This window comes from Apis laboriosa, unplaced genomic scaffold, assembly GCF_014066325.1.
Source record: "Apis laboriosa isolate Shangri-la unplaced genomic scaffold, ASM1406632v1 scaffold34_cov151, whole genome shotgun sequence".
In the NCBI taxonomy this organism is placed as follows: Eukaryota; Metazoa; Arthropoda; class Insecta; order Hymenoptera; family Apidae; genus Apis; species Apis laboriosa.
This window is the reverse complement of record NW_025222928.1, coordinates 6,634,444-6,653,235: the sequence shown is the minus strand read 5'-3', so window position 1 is coordinate 6,653,235 and position 18,792 is coordinate 6,634,444. Positions and strand designations below refer to the sequence as shown.

The following is an 18,792-nucleotide window of genomic DNA, read 5'->3' as shown; positions in this document are numbered from 1 at the left end:
AATATATTATGTATATTATTGCATTTTTTTTTTAGCTTTATGAAAAATTGAAAAAAATAGTCTATATATCTAGTAGAAACGTGAACGCAAGATCTGATGAAAATACATATGTGAAGAAATACACGTATAAAAGTTCAGAAGTAGCGATTAAAATTCAGTTAGAATGTCTGAATTTTTATTTGTATTCGTTGTATGAATTCAAGTTTAAGGACGTTTCAATAGTTTTCTTTAAGAATGAATTACTTCGTCTCCTCTGAATTAAACATATATTGCGTGTATTCTTCTTTCTTTATTATATTTATATTTTCAATATAATATGAAAATATATTTTGATATTACTTAACTGATTAACTTTGTATTAAATTATAATTGTCTAAAAGTATCGGTACAATTTTTTTTTTTTTTACTAATAAAATTTTTATTAAATTTTAAGTTGCGGAAAATGAAGAATCAAAAATCTAATTTATGGAGAGCACGCGTTAAATGTGTCGTAACAATTACTAAAGAATGCAACACACAAGGGGCCCCGACCCACTCTCTATCGTAATTTACACGTGTGTAACAAAGATAACATATTCTTCAACGAATGATTAACAGTAATTTTTTTTAGAGGAACTGTAACGATGCAAATAATGAAAAAAAAAAAGTCAATTAAAAAAAATCAATAAGCTTCAATGGATATTTTTTGCATATCAACTTTTGTGCGTTTTGTTTCAGTCATCCTTTAAATTTTCCATCTATTCCATTATTTACTTTATCCTTCATCCTTTGTATCGTTATATGCGTGACAACATGTTATAAAGATATCTCATTCATTACATCGCAACTACAACATCATAAAATTGAAATATCTTTATCGTAAAGATTAATTTATTATATTTTTCTTTAATACATAAATTGTTTTTTTATGCTACATTATTAAAATTATTATAAAATTATATGTTGTAATAAAAGTGATAAAAAGTGATAAATAAAGAACAAAAAATAATAAAAGTTCATATTTGATTCTGAAACAATACACTACGATAAAATATAATCGCGTTATAAAATACATAATAAAATGTGTAAAAATATAATTAAAAAATTGAAATTTTCAAATCAGACATCCGTGATATCTCGTTATGATACATATCATTCAACATATATAAATATAATTTTAATTCCAAGAATAAAAATTGAAAAAAAAAAATACAATGGTATTTTAGTATTAAAAATATTTATATTGGAATATGAAAATATGGAATATGATGCATGATATTATAAATATTGTTCTTCTCTTATTAAGATATTATACATATTTATTATACAATTATAATTATATATTAAATATACATATTTATTATAATTAAAAATTTATTATTTATTTATATTTGATAATTTTACATATAAAGAAGGAAAACAAAATTAAATCACATTTCACAGTTAGACGTTTTATTTCAATTCGTAGTACTTTTATAATATCCTTCTAACGTTAAATCATTTACTTTTTAAAAATCTGCATACTTTTAAACGCAATACGACAATTATGCTAAAAGCTTTGCCAACAAGGTGGAATAAAATATACTATGTCTATTTTTTTCTCTCAAATTTTTTTTTAATTAAGAAAATAAAGATAAAAAAAAATGAATAAAAGGCGTATAATTAACATTTCGTTTTCACGTGCCGAAAAATAACAAATCTATCGCTTATATAATTATTTCAATCAATCTGACAATCGAGAATTTAAGGAAGATCTTTTGAAGATGGTTCAGAGTGGGAGAAAGAGGAACTCAGTATTCACCCCTCTTCTTTCGCCCCATTCCTGACCGCAGGTGAGTTCGTCGTTTCACGATCACTCATAAAGCTCGCCTTCGGACGATCAAGCAATACAGAGTTCGTGAAACATTCGGTGGCGCACTTTTGCAAATTCTCTTTTTTTCTCTATTGTTGTCTTTTTTTGTTTTTTTTTTGTTTTTTTTTTTTTCAATTTCTTTATCTCAAAGCGAAACGAATTTACGTGTCGATCGTATACACCCGAGAGACAATCTGTGAAGTTCAATCTGTGAAGAATTTCAATATTGATCTCATACACTTTAACATAAACTCCAAAGTATCAATGTCGAATCTAGAAGATATTATTCAGTTTCTGTGATTTTTTTTATCTATAAATAAAATTGGACAACGAACGAAAATTTTTCTCGACTCGAATCACTCGATTCATACGATTACGTTGTATTTTTTTTTTTTTTTTTTTTTTTCCTCTATAAATATGGGAATATTCGTGAGAATATGGACGATAGTTTTTCTAGTGAAACTGTCGTATGCCGGAAAATCGGTGGATGTGTTGACATCTAACAATTTGAACACCCTGGAAGAGGAAGAAATTCTTCTGGTACTGTCACGAAATAAAACCATATCCGCGAACAATTTCACGCTGATCGAGCTGATCGAGAACCAGAGGAATCACACGATCGAGACGAGCAAGGACACGTTGCGCACGGAAAAGCTGGATGATCCACACACCAATTCTTTCTACAGTGAGTTTCGTTAAAAGTTAATATAAAAATATTTTAATATTGTGATGATTCTAAGTAATCGAGATATTAAAATTTTGATTATTAGATTTAGAATTTTCCTGTGAGAAAAATATCTCTAGTATTGTTGATATAATTATTAATAATGAGATTTTATTCATTTTTCAATTGATAATTTTAGATTTTAATTATAGATCAGACGTGATTTAATTATAGATCGATGTATTCCTCGAAAAATTGAAAATTAAAAGATATTTCTTTAAAGGATATTAGTGCGATTTATATATTCTAATTTTTTTCATTATTTTATCGTAAAAATAGACAAAATTTATAAATCGATATCGGTGAATCGATGCTAGATCCATAATAAATTAAAACGATATTTCTAAAATCTAATTCATTATAACCAAGATCGATCATGATTTTTCATCAGTTATGTCACGCGTAGATATCTTTCATTTCTTTTAAATAGGTATGATCTAAAAATAGATCTATATTCTTCATGATTATTATTCAAGGATAATTTATTTTTCATCAACTATGCCATCCATAGATATTTTCCATTCCTTTTAAATATGTAGATATGCTCTAAAAATAGAGCATCTATATTCTTTTCTCTATTATTCAAGATTAAAATTAATTTTACTATAATTTATTACTGGAACTAATAACTACATTTATATATATTAATTTTCCTCAATTTCTTATACATTATTCTTACATTTTCTTATATTATTTTCTAATCTGTTATTATTACATATTTTACTATTATATATATCATAATATTATTATTTAAAAAAATTATAAAGAAGAATTTTTAAGAAAAACAATCTTTAATGATGTCACATTTGCAAAGTGAAAAAATAAATTTGAAATGATCACATTTTTTTTTTTTTTCAATATTTGTTCAAGAGCATGAAGTGAAACAAAAAGTTACGGGTCAATCGAACGACAGAAAAAAAAAAAAAAGCGAAACTACTTTCAATATTTCGAAATATAAGTTACTAAGTTAGATTTTCAACCACGTACAGTATCTGCATATTCAATTTACTATATGTACGTATATTTTATTACTTATCTTGCAACGTGTATTTCACATTGTCAAATTCGCAGCAATCAATGAACCTGAACGTAAAAAAATGCATCGCATTTAAGAATAATTGCTCATTACAAATCCGTTTGTATTTATTGTATTTTGAAGAACTGAAAAAAATAGAAAATCTAGATTACAATCTTGATGAAATTACTTTCTATATTTCGTCACAACTTGTACACTACACTTCAAATTTAGATAGATATACTGGATTTTCTTGGTTGCTATATACGCTTAGTTTCGCTATTAATTGCATCCTAAGTGTCACTAGGTTCCGAAAAAGAAGTAAAAGAAAAACTTCTCGTTTGAATGAGTAATATACGAGTATAATCATTTTTAATTGTTATACATGATTGTTTTTGAATATGTAACAAAATTGATTTTATAAAAATTATTATTATTATGAATTTACATAGTTTTAATCCTAATCTTTGTTGGTATAATGATAAATACGAAAGAAGCTGAAACAATATATAATTTTGATTCAAATTTACCTTTTTATAAGAAAAAAATTTGTTTTTTATTAATTAAATCTTATGTTTTTAATACATAAGTGAATTCATTTCTACGCATCATTTTAAAAAAATTATTAAAAAAGTATTGTTAAAAAAATATTATTATAAAAGTAATTCCATCAATAAAATTGTAATTTTCTATTTTTTTTTTTTTTTTTTTTTTTTTTTTTTATATCGAGAAATCGTTCGTCGAAGAAAAAATTGAATTTATATTATATTTATATCTATTTATATTACGTACAATATAATTTTTATTTTCTTACATAAGTGTTTAAAGATATGTTCTTTAACCTGAATACAAAAGTTTGTTTAATAATTTTATTATAAGAAATGATGAGATGAATCGATCTCTTCATATTTAAAAATATATAATTTCATTGAAACAAACTAAGTCGATCTTCAAATACTAGTCATGTGTTCATTTACAAAAAAAATTCTATTACATCAAATTATTCTTTCTGCGAAACTTTCATTTGAACCAATCCTAAGTGTTTATATGCACATATATAACAGAAATTAAAATATAGAATAACTGTATATATAACTGTGAATAAAAAAAAAAGATTAAAAGCTTCATTATATAAGTGTGTTAAAACATTCGACACATCATCATAAAGTCATTCAACTTTCGAATTATTACATGAGTAACCTTGACATTTACAATCGTATTTAAGAATTAAAAAAAAGAAAAAAATAGTTCCGGCATTTTGTATAATTTTATAAAATTACGATCACTGGTAAGTATGAGCATTGCATTACATAATAGAAAGAAATGCTTATTAGATTCGAATGTATCTATGACTTTATTTCACGAAAGTTGTATCATTTTAATAGTAGTAATAGTAATATCATTTTTATTAAAGTAATTTAGTAATAAAGTATTTTAGTAATATCATTTTTATTAAATCGTGTATTTATTAATTATTAAATTAATCATAATAATTCGAGTTGAATAATATATAAATAAATTATATGTGAAATATCACGAATCATTACAATCGAAATTTTCATTCTTTTTCCTTAAATTAAATTAATTAAATATCTTTAAATTAAAATCAAAATTTTTATTAAAATTTTTATTTTTCTTTCATAATTTCTTTTAATAAATCATTTATGTTAATTAAATGCTTTTTTATTTTTTAGGAAACATGTATTTAATATTGAAAAATCTCGATTAATTGATCTAGCACGCAATAAAAAAAGTAATAAGTTATAAATTGAAATTCAATGGATAAAATCTGTTTCATTAAAAAACTTCATATAATATATTGTTTATATAACAAAAAAATACAAGATGAATTTTATAAAAGAAAATAAAATTTTCTTCTTGATTTATGTATTCTGTTAATAAGACTGATAATGGAAGATAAATACTAGTTCATCCCAGAGGTAGATATTTTCTAATTCTAATCTTTATTCTAAAATTAATGTTAGTTTTATACAAAACCATATGTATAGGTCATGTTTTAATATGTCAAGGTTTTAACAAAGATTAATTACTCTTGCAATTAGATAGATGACAATATTTACATTTATTTATACATCAAATACTAGATTTCTATAAATCTTTTAATAGACAGATTCCTACCATTATTATATATTTTTAAATATACCTTGATGAATTTTTAAGATGTAAAATAAATAATATTACATATGATAGAATCTCTAACGAATAAAATAATAGTAAAGAAATGATAAATAATAATTGTACTGTATTCTTAAAAAAAATAAGGCAAATTATAAACCAAAATATGACTGAATTTTTCTCATTATTTACAGAATTTAGCGTTGAATTATTAATATCTTTTATTTGAAAATTTTTATTTGTTTTCAAAATTTCTGCGAAAATTCTTACATTTATTATTTGTTAATATGTTTAAAGCGTAATTGAATATTTATAAGTTATTAAGATCATTAAGAATTACACGTGACAAAATAGACTACTAATAATAGACTAGTTAACCTTTAATCTTTTTTAATATTCCAAAATTTTTTAAAATAAATTTTCAGAAATGCATATATATCATCAATTGTATAGCATATATATTAAATTTTAAAACTTTAATTAAGTAAGTTTTAATATTAGAAGAAAATAATGTATAAACAATGTATAAAAAATAAATATTTTTTCTAATGTAAAAATTATTTTTCTAATGTATTATAACAAGAATTTTATTTTCATAATTGTAAATTAATATATAAATTTATTTTTATATACGATTGTTAAAATTCGTTATTACTAGAACGTGCATAAACGTGTATTATTCAGTATCTTGTTTACATATTGAATATTTTAAGATTTTTAATTTAAAACGCAAATCAATGAATACTATATTCAAATAAATAAATCGTAACGTTCTTTAAGTATTTCAATCGATGTATTTGTAACACTATTCGTTATTCATATTCATTAATGAGTGCAATTGAGATTGAAGAAACATTGGTCAATTATTGTGCAACTATATATATCAGGTTTGAAAAAAGTTAATTTTAAATGTATACATAGGAGTGGTAAACGATAATAGATAATGGATTTTTCGTTTAATGTTTTTTTTTTCAACGTCAGATTTTCACGTTAAGATCACAAAAATCATATGTTAATAGTAATGCTAATGCTAATTATTATCATTTTTTTTATCATTTGCATTTCTTTACATATTTTCTATCAACAAAACATTATAATGTACGCAGTACATTAATAACAACAATATGATGAAATTTTTTTGAAAGAAACTGATGATATTTTCAAAAATTATGATTTAATTTAAAATTTCTATTTATTTAAATAGATTATTAAAACAATATCGATGAGAATCAATTAAGGATGAACGATAAACTTAAATAAGATATATATGATATTATCTTAAATAAGATAAATATGATTTAAAATAATCATATGCATGCTATATGCAGCTTTACTCTTATTTTTTAATTTAGATCTAATTTATTCTTTGTATTTAATATATAAAAATACTTCAAATAAGTATTCGTGACAAAAATGATTGTAACTTTCACTGATGGTTTATTTGCATGTTTCAATATCCTAGTGATCAATAATTAGTCATATAATTGAAAAAAGGAACGATTATACTGGAAAATAATTTGATTTTTCTTAGGAAAAGTTTAAATAAAAAAATTTTATTCTATTTTTAATTTATTATTTTTCATATTGAAATATTACTTTTCTCGTTGTATTATAAATACTGAGAGTAAAACATGTAAAAACATGTAAAAACACTGAATTTACAGAGATAATAATATGATACTTCGACTTAGATTGACAAATTAACAAGTGTTCTCTAATAAATGCTAGTTCAATTTTAAATTTTAAAATTAAATTTTGTATGTGCACAAAAATGCACAAAAATATAAAAATATATGGAATGCAAAATAGAAACAAATGATATATTTTTTTATCTTTTATTTTGAATTTTCTTTTAACTTCTAGTAAAATTTGTTTAATACGAATTATGATTAGCAGGTTTTTTATCTATGTAAATATTAGTTAGTCGGTACAATCAATATGAATAAATCGAGATAATTATGATAATGAAGTATATTCATAAATTTAAATGTCAAATTAAAATTTAATAAACAGAACTCTATTAGTTTTAAACAATTTTCATTTTTAGTGAAAATTGAGATAAATTTTAAATGCATAATAATAATGATAATTAATTAAATTAATTTATAAGTAAAAATGAATTGTAATTAATAAGAAATGTTTAATAAATGAAATTAAAACTTGATAATAAGCACTTTGAATACTGATACAAATATTTCACAATTTCAATATTTCACTTGCTAATAATCATATATCGTAAATTGTGTTTCAGTAATTTCACACGTGATTTCATATCCATTATTGTAACTGTTCTCATTTACATCGCATCAGAATTAACACGTTCTCTTTATTGTTAAATCAATGTTGAAATCGGTTCGCATCAAATTAATCGTTGCTCAATCACGAACACTCAAGTTAATAGAAAATTTATCAGTATTAGTTTTTAGTATTTAATAACTCTCTTCTAGATATATTTTATTATCTAAGGAATGTGTAAATGATAGTCACTCCAAAGTATAATTTTCAGACCATTTATTTTCACGAATATATTTTTTAGTTTCGATTTGTTAAAACCGTTTGATGTTCTCAATACATTGATCTTCTTGGAAATCTGACATTCCTGAAATGTCTTTCATAGTTCAATGATGATATCATAAGGATCAAATAAATTTAGAAAAAAGTCACATTTTTTTTTTTTTTATAGCTAACGTTCCGAAAATACTTTTTTAACGTGAATAGCAAGATATCAACGTCGACCGTATTAAAATTTTCTTTTTGCATTGAAATCTTGTATTCGTACGTACGCAAAACACGTAGAAAACATGTTACTTCATTGCAATACACCTGTATCCTCGAGACAAACTCCACGGGAGTGAAAGTCTTTCTTGAATTGACCTTGTCTCGATCTTGATTTTATGTTGAAATTTTCGTCAAAACTTTCAATCACTAAATTTGGACTACTCTTATTCTTCTTTCTAATCTCTTCAGAGATGAATTTTTTTATAATTTTTTTTTTAATTTTGTCGTTAAAATATGTATATTATTCAATCTTATCAATAATTAAATAATCAATAATTTGTTTTTTAGATGATTTCTCTGAGGAAATCGATCGGGAAGCAAAAAGATTGTTACAAATTCTTCCAGCTTATAATCCTGGTGTTGGACGAGTAAGTCCTCAATGCAAAAAACATTCCGAAATTTTTCATAGGGAACTCGCTAAATTCACTTTATGGGCTCTTAAAAGTAAGTATAATCCTTATTATCCTACATAATAAATCCTACATAATAAAAATTGCTCATAGCATTATTAAATCAAAAAAATAGTAAAAAAAGTATATGTATTCATAGTAAAAGTATTTAGTATTCATATTTTTCAATAATATTTTTTTCACTCCCGTATATATCGTAAATTTTCTCTGAACATCAATTTTCAATTTGTACTTTCACCTGTGCTTTATTGTCATATTTCGAATAAAAATTTGACCGACAAATTACTAAACACAAATAAGCACGTATCTTTATGCAGTTTTATCATTTCGTTACATCATTCTTAAGAAAACCACATTATTCATGAGAAGACTAAATTTCAATGAATTCTCTTTTATGTATTTCTCAATTCCAAAATTTTTTTAATAATTTTTCTTATATTGTTAAATATTGATAATATTACTTTTATATTGATATCTATATATAATTATAAGAATATATACTTCACAAAAACAATATGGATTCTATTATACGCTGATTCTAATACTGTATTTAATATAACTATATTTTTCTTTGAAGTGTACGATGCAACGGCGAAAATACCATCTGGACTCCTGAACGGAAATATCAATCAGTTTGGCGACTTCGACGAATGTATCGGAATACAGGGAAGCGAAGGAATTCAAGGACAATATTGTTTGGCGTATCTTCACTTGAAAATCGACGAATCACGAATAGATTTGAAGCATCTTCATCGGTTAGTGCATTCGCATTACGCTTTCAAAAGCAATATTACCGATGTAAGTATGTATATATAATGTATATATAGTTGTTCTTTGTACTTTTTCAAAACCGCAAAATGTAACATCATTTTATGATGGATTGAATGTGGTTTTTGCATTCAAGAATAGGAACATTTAAAAATAACTGATACGTCATTCTAGTCAATTAAATATTAATATTTATAAACATAAAAAAATAAATGTAGTATATAAATATAATTACACAATATATTTTACTTAAACGAAAAAATACATAAAATTTTATTTAAATAAATAAAAAAATTCTAAATTAAATTTTAATTCATAAACTATTATTCTAATATAAATATTTATATTGTGAATTTAAAATTGTATACATAATAAAAAATCAGGAAAAAGTTTTTCAAGGAATTTATACCATAAGAATGCTTGTAGAATTTCAATATGCGCAACTTTATTATGAATGAATACATAATCGATCAGCGAATTTCTATGCAAGTATTACATATCTATGTAAATCGGGATACATCAGAGGAAATCTGTCAAAGAATAAAACGAAAATAATTTATTTGATTCACAACTACGACGAAAACAGGAATGTCATATGAATTTTAAGTAGAATATCTGTCACTTTTAAGTGTGCAGATAATTCCTAATAAGATTATTATTATACACGGTGATTTATAAATCTATGTATATAATATATATATATATATATATTAAAATACATAAAAAAACAAATTACGACTTATTATATTATAAAATTTTATAATTTTCAAAAAAAATTTTCAAAAATTTTGAAAATGATGGAACATTTCTGCTTTCGGGTATTTAGAATGAAAAAATCTACAAAGATAAAATTAATAAAGATATTATGTCAGAATTTCTTAATAGTCTTAATTCATTTTCATTGCGACAACTACAAGTTTTATAATCAATACGATACTTTTAAACAACGTAACGTGATTTGAGAAAGTGATTCGTATTACATGTAACATGTTTTGCATTGGAATTACATCTTGTGTTTTGGAATATGATAAAAATATCAGAATATAATATATATTATTTTGACTCTATGATATTTATAATTTTATATATGTAAATTTTTTATGTGAAATCTATAACAAAACATTATTTTATTCAATGAATTTTTTTTTAATAAATATCCATAAAATATTCTTTCATTTTATATATATTATTTATGTGATATTTTGTAAAATTTAGCATAAGAAAAAAAAATAATTTAATATTTTATTTTCTTAATTTAAAATATTTTTCTATTTTTATTAATATATTGTTCTATTTTTAGGCTGGACATCGACTACCTCGATATAGTATAGTAAACTGGGCAGTTTGTACACCAGCATCATGTAATTTTAAAGATGTTGAAACATCTCTTCATGATATCCTTACACGATATACTTCTCAAACTGGTCTAAAGATTACAGTAAAGGTGAACAAAGAAATGTGTCAAGTAAAAAGAAAATCTATACCAAATGAAACTATGTTTGTCAGGTAAGAAATATTTATTGTATATTATCATAATATATATGTATATGTATATATATTATTGTATATATTAACTTTTCAGTTTATTTTTCATGGCAATATTTGCATTAACAATCATAGCAGCATGTTATGATCATTATAAAATATCAACAAGTGAACTACTTTTATCATTTTCTTTGAAACGAAACTTTAAAAAGCTTATATCACTAGAACGAGGACAAAATGATATAGCTACACTTCATGGTGTAAGAGCTGTAAATGCTATAATGTTGGTTTTAGCACATAAAAGCATGGCTCTTTTTTTTAATCCTTATTCAAATAGAACAGAAATGAGCGAAGTATGATTGTACTATTTAAAAAATTTTAACTCATTACAACAATAAGGAAATCTATAATTTTTTTTTTTTTCAGTATCTTGGTAAACCATGGACTGTCATAGGAAGAGCTGCTAGTCTTTATACAGATCCATTTATAATGCTTTCTGGTCTATTAACATCATATTCTTTTATTGAAAAATTAAAAAAAAATGGCAATTTAAATATTAAAGATGAATACTTATCTCGTCTAATTAGGTAATAATTGACTTATATTTTATGATAAATTATTTTATATTCTAATTTTAAATATATTGATATTTAAATTCATTTTATAGTATAAAATTTTATAACTTAAAATTTACGATTTATTATTTATTAAATAATGATTTTCTTTTTTAGAATAGTACCACCTTTAGCGACTCTGATATTGTTGTGTACTTATGTATTACCTTATTTTGGTTCTGGACCACAATGGAACTTAGTGGTAACTGAACATGCAAATATTTGTAAAAGAACATGGTGGAGAAATTTTTTATTTATCCATAATTATTTTGGTTTTGAGTCTATGGTATGAATTTTATATTAAATTAATAATCACGACTTTAAGAAATATTTATAAAATATTTTTTTAATTTTAGTGTCTCACACATACTCATCATCTAGGTATAGATACTCAATTATTTATTCTTTCACCTTTAATGATACTTTTCCTTTATAAGAAGCCAAAGACTGGAACTGTTTTTCTTGTTATATGTGCTTTATTTTCAACAGCACTTCGATATTTTGTTACTTATTATAAAAAATTAAATAATTATGTTTTTTTTGGTACATCGTAAGTTAATGTATTAAAAAAATGTTAAGTACATTAAATGTAATTTTTCTTATATCTTTATTTATTCATTTATTTATATTTACAGAATAAAACAATTATATGATACTGCAAATTATTCATATATTCTACCATCACATAGATTAACTGTTTATATAATAGGAATTTTCATCGGTTATTTACTAAGATATTTACCTAAAGATTTTAAGATGAATAAAGTAAGTATTTATTTATATTATTTATTTTATGTATATATGGATGTAGATTATCAATTGATACAATGTTATATTCTTATGTAACAATTTTTATATTTTTTTAGATAACTTTATATATAGGTTGGATTTTATGTACAATAATGTTTTGTTGTGCATTTTTTGGACCTGCACATATGGGATCTATAAATTATATATATAATCCGATAGATGCAGCAATGTATAATGCATTTGCTCCTATTGGTTGGTGTGCTATTTTTGCATGGGTAATTGTGATGCATCATACTGGAAATACAAATGGTAAAAATAATTTTATAGGATATAGATCAATTATTTTTGATTATATAATCATAAATGATTATCAATTTAATGAATAAAATTTTTTTTTAGGTTGGTTCGGTAAATTTTTAGCATGGAAAGGTTTTCTGATCACTACAAAATTGAGTTATGCAATATATTTAACACAGTTTCCAATATTCTTTTATAATGTTGGAAGCATTCGAAGTGCTGAGCATTTTGAATTCTTTAGCATGCAAGTAAGTTGTAATATAAATGTATGCATAAATATATATATTAATTATTAATAATCTTTTTTTACAGTTCAATTTACATGAACTTTTGTGGATTATTATGTTGTCAATAACTCTCACTTTATTAATTGACACACCATTTCAAAATATTAAAAATTATTTAATGACAAAATCTTCAGTGCCAAAAACAACAAAATTGTTGAAAATGCAATAATTTTATCAATAACTACAATTTAAATGATCAAAATTATTGTAAATAGTAATCTAAAATTTTTATTTTGTTTTTAGTAAAATAACTTACCCTCATATACAATGTATATGATAGCTAAGAACAATTATAATTTATATAAATATTATATTTGATTTATAAATAAGTATCTGTAAATAATATATATTTTTATAATCTTAATATTATATTTTTTAAAACTTTTATAAATATTATAAAATTTATTAAACAATATATAGACATATATAGAAAAATTTTTACCAATTTTTTTAATACAATCTTATTCACTTAAAAACTTTATGTTTTAAATGTTCCATCATGCAATAATATTTATGTTAAAAATAAATTTGTTATTATTATAAATATTATTATAAATATTTTTATAGTTAATATTTTTATATTTAAATTTATTGTTAAAAATTAAAATATTTTAAGTTAATATGAATTCAAAATAATTTCTACATATATTTTTTGACATTTTATTATTTAATTATAAAACAATAAATTTATTATAAATAGGAAGTAATAAAATATAATTTATTAAATTTTTTGAATTTAATTTCTTTATTACTTTAATTATGATAAAGAATATCTTTAAAAAATAATATTTCTGTGTACAATTATTATCACATTAAAGTTATTAAATGTAAAATACGATATTAAATTCGTAAATATATATACATGCATATATAGAATGTAATCATATTTTGATGTAATATTATACACTATTTTTAAAGTTAATTAACTAAAATTTGTCAAGAGTATATAAATTGTATCTTAAATATATAAAATACATATAAGAAGTAATTTATATTTTAATTATATATTATTTTAAAATAATTATTATTTAAAACAAAATTTTAGCAATAATGCTAAAAATTTATATTTTTTTTTTTGAACAAAGTTTATAAATTACTGAATTACTATCTTTATTTAATATATATTTATATAAAAATGTATTATCTATGATACGATATTCGAAAAAAAATATTAACTTAAAAATATTGAATAAAATTACAATGTATCAAATGATACTTACAAAGTTATTTTCTATAGATGAACATTTTATAACTATGCAGGTATTGCAAAAACTGAAATTAAAAAAATACAATTTAGTTAAAAGAAGAAAAAGAACAATATTTAAAACAATAAAATAAAAAATAAAAAAAAATAAGTTTTCAAATTATGCATACAATAAAATAATTTTTAATATCTAAAAAACATAAATTTATATTTTTTATTATAAAATATTCTACCTCTTACCTCCATATTTTATATATAATCAAAATCAAAAATAGCATTGCATAATATTATATATGTAATGATTTTTATTAATATATAATTATGTTATATGTAGTAATTATTATTTATAATATTACTATTTGTTATACTTTTAATTAAATATTATAAACAAAGAAATATGATTTTAAAAAATATATAAAGTAATTAGATTTTTAAGTAATCTCACTAAAAGATGAAACTTTATATATAACATGGAATATAACATAGTCTATGGAAGCTCATAAATAATAAAATTTATAGATTAAATATTAAATATAAAATAGCAATAATCTTATATCATGCAAATTTATATACCTGTTAATTACCACTTCTGACATAAAAATAATATTTAAGAGAAATCTCGATTTCTTAATACTGCTGGAGCTATTAATGACCAAATATACAATCCTAAGCACATCCAAGAAGATATTATTTTCACCCACATTGAAGCAGTATTGGCATTCAATGTATCCAAATTGGAATTTGGTCTATAAAGATAATATAATTTTGTTAATTTTAATTATAATACATTTAGAAGAAAAGTTATATAAATCAAAATGAATAATAAATACTTACTGATACCAATTAGTAAGTGTCATCATAACATATAAAGTGGCAAGAGCAAACATTAGATGAAAGAAACTCCAGTTATAAGCTACAGAATCTTCTTCATTATCCCAAACTTTAGTTTCATTTCCAGTTTCTGAATCAGCAGTGCGACCTTCTACCAGAGTATAATCTAATTATAATTATGAAAAGAAGAAATAACTTAAAAAAAAAAAAATTATCTGTAATTATAAATACCCAATGATCCTACTAGAATTAATAATATAACAAGATTTACAAATTATATTATCATGCATAAAATAAATTCTTATGCATATAAGTAAAATGAAAAATTGATTAAATCAAGTAGCATCACATGTGTCAATAAACTAAAAATAATAGAAAAGAAAGTATCTTTATAGCATGAAATTTAGTAAATACTAATGATATTAAAAAAAATGTTAAAAATATCATAATTTTTAAATATAAAAACTGAAAGCAGGCACACGCTATTACTAAGCGCAAATTATATACATTTAATTTATAAAATTAATCATATTAAAAAATAAATATTGTACAATTTGGTAAAAATTGAATTAATTGAATTTTATATAAGAAATTTATAAAGAATTTATATAAAAATTTATATATATAAATTTATAAAAATATATTATATGCATACAATATGATGCTACTATTCACTTTATAGTTATTTTTAATAATGAAACAGGAAAAATGAAAATATTGAATTTAAAATCTAAAAATTTTAATTTAATAGTGTGTGCCTACCTTCATTGTCGATAAGATTCTGGTTTCCTGCATTCCTGACTGTATGAAGAAAATTCAGTTTATTAAAAATATTTATAAATTATTAATGTTTTAATATATATATTCTATATTCTATATATTATATTATATAATATGGAACATTTTTATTATAAAATTACTGGTGAATTTTGAAACTAAAAAAATTCGCTTTTTATATTTGAAAAATTTTTAAATTTGATTTATTTAAGACAAAACCTTATCGAAAAAATTTTAATTTTTTTTTCATGGAGTAGAATATAAAATCATCTTTTATTCATTTATACGAGCATTGAGACATACTATGGATTAAAATTCATCAGTACAAATGAAGATAGATGTAATATAGTTCAAAATAAAAAAAAAAATTTTTAAAAATTAAAGACTTTCTTTTTGGAAATAATATATTTGAAAATCAATGAAATATGATCAATTATATTTACATACCAGCTCCATTATCTTTAATTAAAATGTTTTCAGACATTGTAATCTTTGATGATTTAGATGCAGTACGTAAAGAACTATACAGTACACAACTAAACCAGATAATTAAGCCAATAATACTTTCTTTGTCAAAAGCAACACGATTTCGTGAATCAGCATCATTTAAAATTATTTCTAAAAATCCAGGATTGCATTCATGATCTGCAAATAACACATAAAATAGTTATTATAAAATATATTTAATAATATTAAATTTTATAATATATTTAAAATCATATATTTAAAATATTACCTGGACTATTTGAAATTCCGCTCCAAGTTAAATAAACTACATACAATGATACAACAGATGATTGAAGAAGACCAGATCGAGGATTATATTCTTGTACATTTGGAAGAGTTGATATAATACTAGCAATCACACACAAAATCAGATTGAAAGATATGAAAAATTTGTTCAAATCACAACTATCGGCCTATATAAAAAAGAATAAAAGTAAGTAAAAATGAATTTGAAAATGTTTTTATATAAATTTTATATAAAAACTTACATGTGTAAAATATATAAAAAGTAAAACAATTCCAGTAATAGAAACAATATAATTAAATAATGTTGCTCCTAAAAGTGCAGCATACCTATGACAAATTAATTATATATTTATTTTATTATACAAAATAAATAAATTATAATAATATAACATTATATTACACATACCATCCTTTTGATTCAGTTTCTTCATAATTTCCTACCCAAGCATCTGCCCAGGAATGGGCAAAATCAACAATAAGAATTAATTGAATAATAATAAAAAGAAAACCACCTATCATTCCAAAATACATCCATGTTGTTCCAAATGATTTTTCAGGAATAAAAAAAGCACCAATTATTCCACCAATTATTAAAAGATATTTAATAGCCCAAAATCTAAAAATATAAGTAATTATGAAATTTAACAGTTAGTGATATATCATATTAATTAACTGTTATCATACCCATTTTGTATAGGAGCTCGAGGATCTCTGGAACTTCTTACTCTTATCATTATGACTGACATTAAAAAAAAATAAAGAGCTATAATAAAACATATTCTATATACTGCTAAGTAACCAACAGCAGATTCACAATCAACAGTGAATTTTGATACCACATAATTTGAACTATTGCTACAAAATGGAACCTATAAAAAAACCATATATAAATAATAAATCTATTTTTATATCTATTACATTTCGAAATTTGAAAATATTACCTTTTTAAGTGCATCCTGTAAACCAGGAGCCAATGTAATGCAAGCAGCAATTGTTCCTAGCATTAATAATAATGCATACATAATACGAGTACTTGTACTGTTACGACATGTTGGGCATTGAGAACAACAGAAACTGCAAGCTGTGCTTCCACAAAGGCAAGCAAGCTGTATCACAAAATATCCAAATCAATACAAATTATATATAAGTATTTATTTTTATATTTTTGTATTTATTTTAAATATTTATTTTCATGTTATATTTCTTTTATAAGAAAAATTATATAATATTAAATAATTTGATACTATATTTTATAAATTTTTATTCAAATTAAATAATTATTCAAATTTTATATTAAAAATATTATATAATATTTTTATATTTTATATTTAATATAATATTAAATATTATATTAAAAGTTATTATTTAACTATAAAAACGCTAAAAATAAACTATTAAATTATTAAATTATTAAACGCTAATTAAAAAACACTTTAAAATAAATAATATTTATAAATATTGATTTATACAAGTACAAAACAAATATAGTTACACAAATATAGTTTTGTTATTGATTTCCGAAAAGTCAATATAATCTATAATCGAATGACATAAGATTATAATTAAGTTTCGATGATTTATCTATTTTTTCTTGGATAATTTAATAAGAAAAAAAACTTTTTAATTAAAAAATAGATTAAATCAAATTAAATTACATTACATTAAACAATTACACAATTAATAAAATAATTAATAAATTAAAGAGAAAATAAGTATAAAGAAAAAAAAACGAAATATTATTTACAAATTATTTACCTGTGCTGTGGAACAAATAAGACCCATTAGCACGTTTTCTTTCTTCTTAATATATTAAATACATTCACACGTATAATTTTTCTTAATATCAAATACACGATAATATAAACTAGACAGACAGACAAAGAATACTGTACTTCACAACAAAATTTTCACAATAACAATGGCGTCCTGACAGATGACCACAGTCAACTTCATACTATCAGCTGACTAGACGTCATATCCCTTTACCATAGAATAAATCCGGATATGTTTAAAATATTATTTAAGAAATATTATTATTAGTTAAAATATATTTTCAAATAATATGTTATTTTATTTAATATTTGAAATAATTTAAAATATTTTTATAACAATTATGATGATTTTTTTTCTAA

General features: G+C 21.8%; 2 protein-coding genes across 6 annotated transcripts; one reads left to right on the top strand and one right to left on the bottom strand.

Annotated features, from left to right (window-relative positions):
• Positions 1-1,888: 1,888 nt before the first annotated feature.
• LOC122714703 (nose resistant to fluoxetine protein 6-like) lies at positions 1,889-13,377 on the top strand. Its single transcript, XM_043936294.1, has 12 exons — positions 1,889-2,516; positions 8,773-8,928; positions 9,472-9,692; positions 10,963-11,168; positions 11,245-11,500; positions 11,574-11,734; positions 11,879-12,047; positions 12,118-12,311; positions 12,397-12,526; positions 12,628-12,820; positions 12,911-13,056; positions 13,121-13,377. The coding sequence occupies exons 1-12, from the start codon at positions 2,249-2,251 to the stop codon at positions 13,262-13,264; spliced, it is 2,244 nt and encodes a 747-aa protein (XP_043792229.1). The 5' UTR covers positions 1,889-2,248; the 3' UTR covers positions 13,265-13,377.
• LOC122714704 (probable serine incorporator) lies at positions 12,528-18,590 on the bottom strand. 5 transcript variants are annotated; one of them, XM_043936295.1, is made up of 12 exons: positions 18,416-18,590; positions 17,602-17,766; positions 17,345-17,529; positions 17,067-17,276; positions 16,903-16,987; positions 16,644-16,827; positions 16,355-16,552; positions 15,893-15,931; positions 15,134-15,296; positions 14,873-15,045; positions 14,316-14,367; positions 12,528-12,805 (listed from the first exon to the last, which is right to left on the bottom strand). In XM_043936295.1, exons 1-10 carry the CDS (start codon positions 18,440-18,442, stop codon positions 14,907-14,909), a joined length of 1,395 nt encoding a protein of 464 aa, XP_043792230.1. In that variant the 5' UTR covers positions 18,443-18,590; the 3' UTR covers positions 12,528-12,805; positions 14,316-14,367; positions 14,873-14,906. The 5 variants fall into 5 exon arrangements, with proteins under 5 accessions (XP_043792230.1, XP_043792232.1, XP_043792233.1 ...); XM_043936297.1 differs by having other exon boundaries at positions 15,134-15,281; XM_043936298.1 differs by having other exon boundaries at positions 15,134-15,278.
• Positions 18,591-18,792: the final 202 nt, after the last annotated feature.

Excerpts from the sequence above, each read along its gene's own strand:
- LOC122714703 (XM_043936294.1), top strand. The coding sequence starts at position 2,249 with ATGGGAATATTCGTGAGAATATGGACGATAGTTTTTCTAGTGAAACTG. Across the intron at positions 11,169-11,244 it reads AATGAAACTATGTTTGTCAG|TTTATTTTTCATGGCAATAT; the intron begins GTAAGAAATATT and ends TTAACTTTTCAG. Across the intron at positions 12,821-12,910 it reads TCATACTGGAAATACAAATG|GTTGGTTCGGTAAATTTTTA; the intron begins GTAAAAATAATT and ends ATTTTTTTTTAG.
- LOC122714704 (XM_043936295.1), bottom strand. The coding sequence starts at position 18,442 with ATGGGTCTTATTTGTTCCACAGCACAG. Across the intron at positions 16,553-16,643 it reads CGGAATTTCAAATAGTCCAG|ATCATGAATGCAATCCTGGA; the intron begins GTAATATTTTAA and ends TGTTATTTGCAG. Across the intron at positions 15,932-16,354 it reads AATTAAAGATAATGGAGCTG|TCAGGAATGCAGGAAACCAG; the intron begins GTATGTAAATAT and ends TTCTTCATACAG.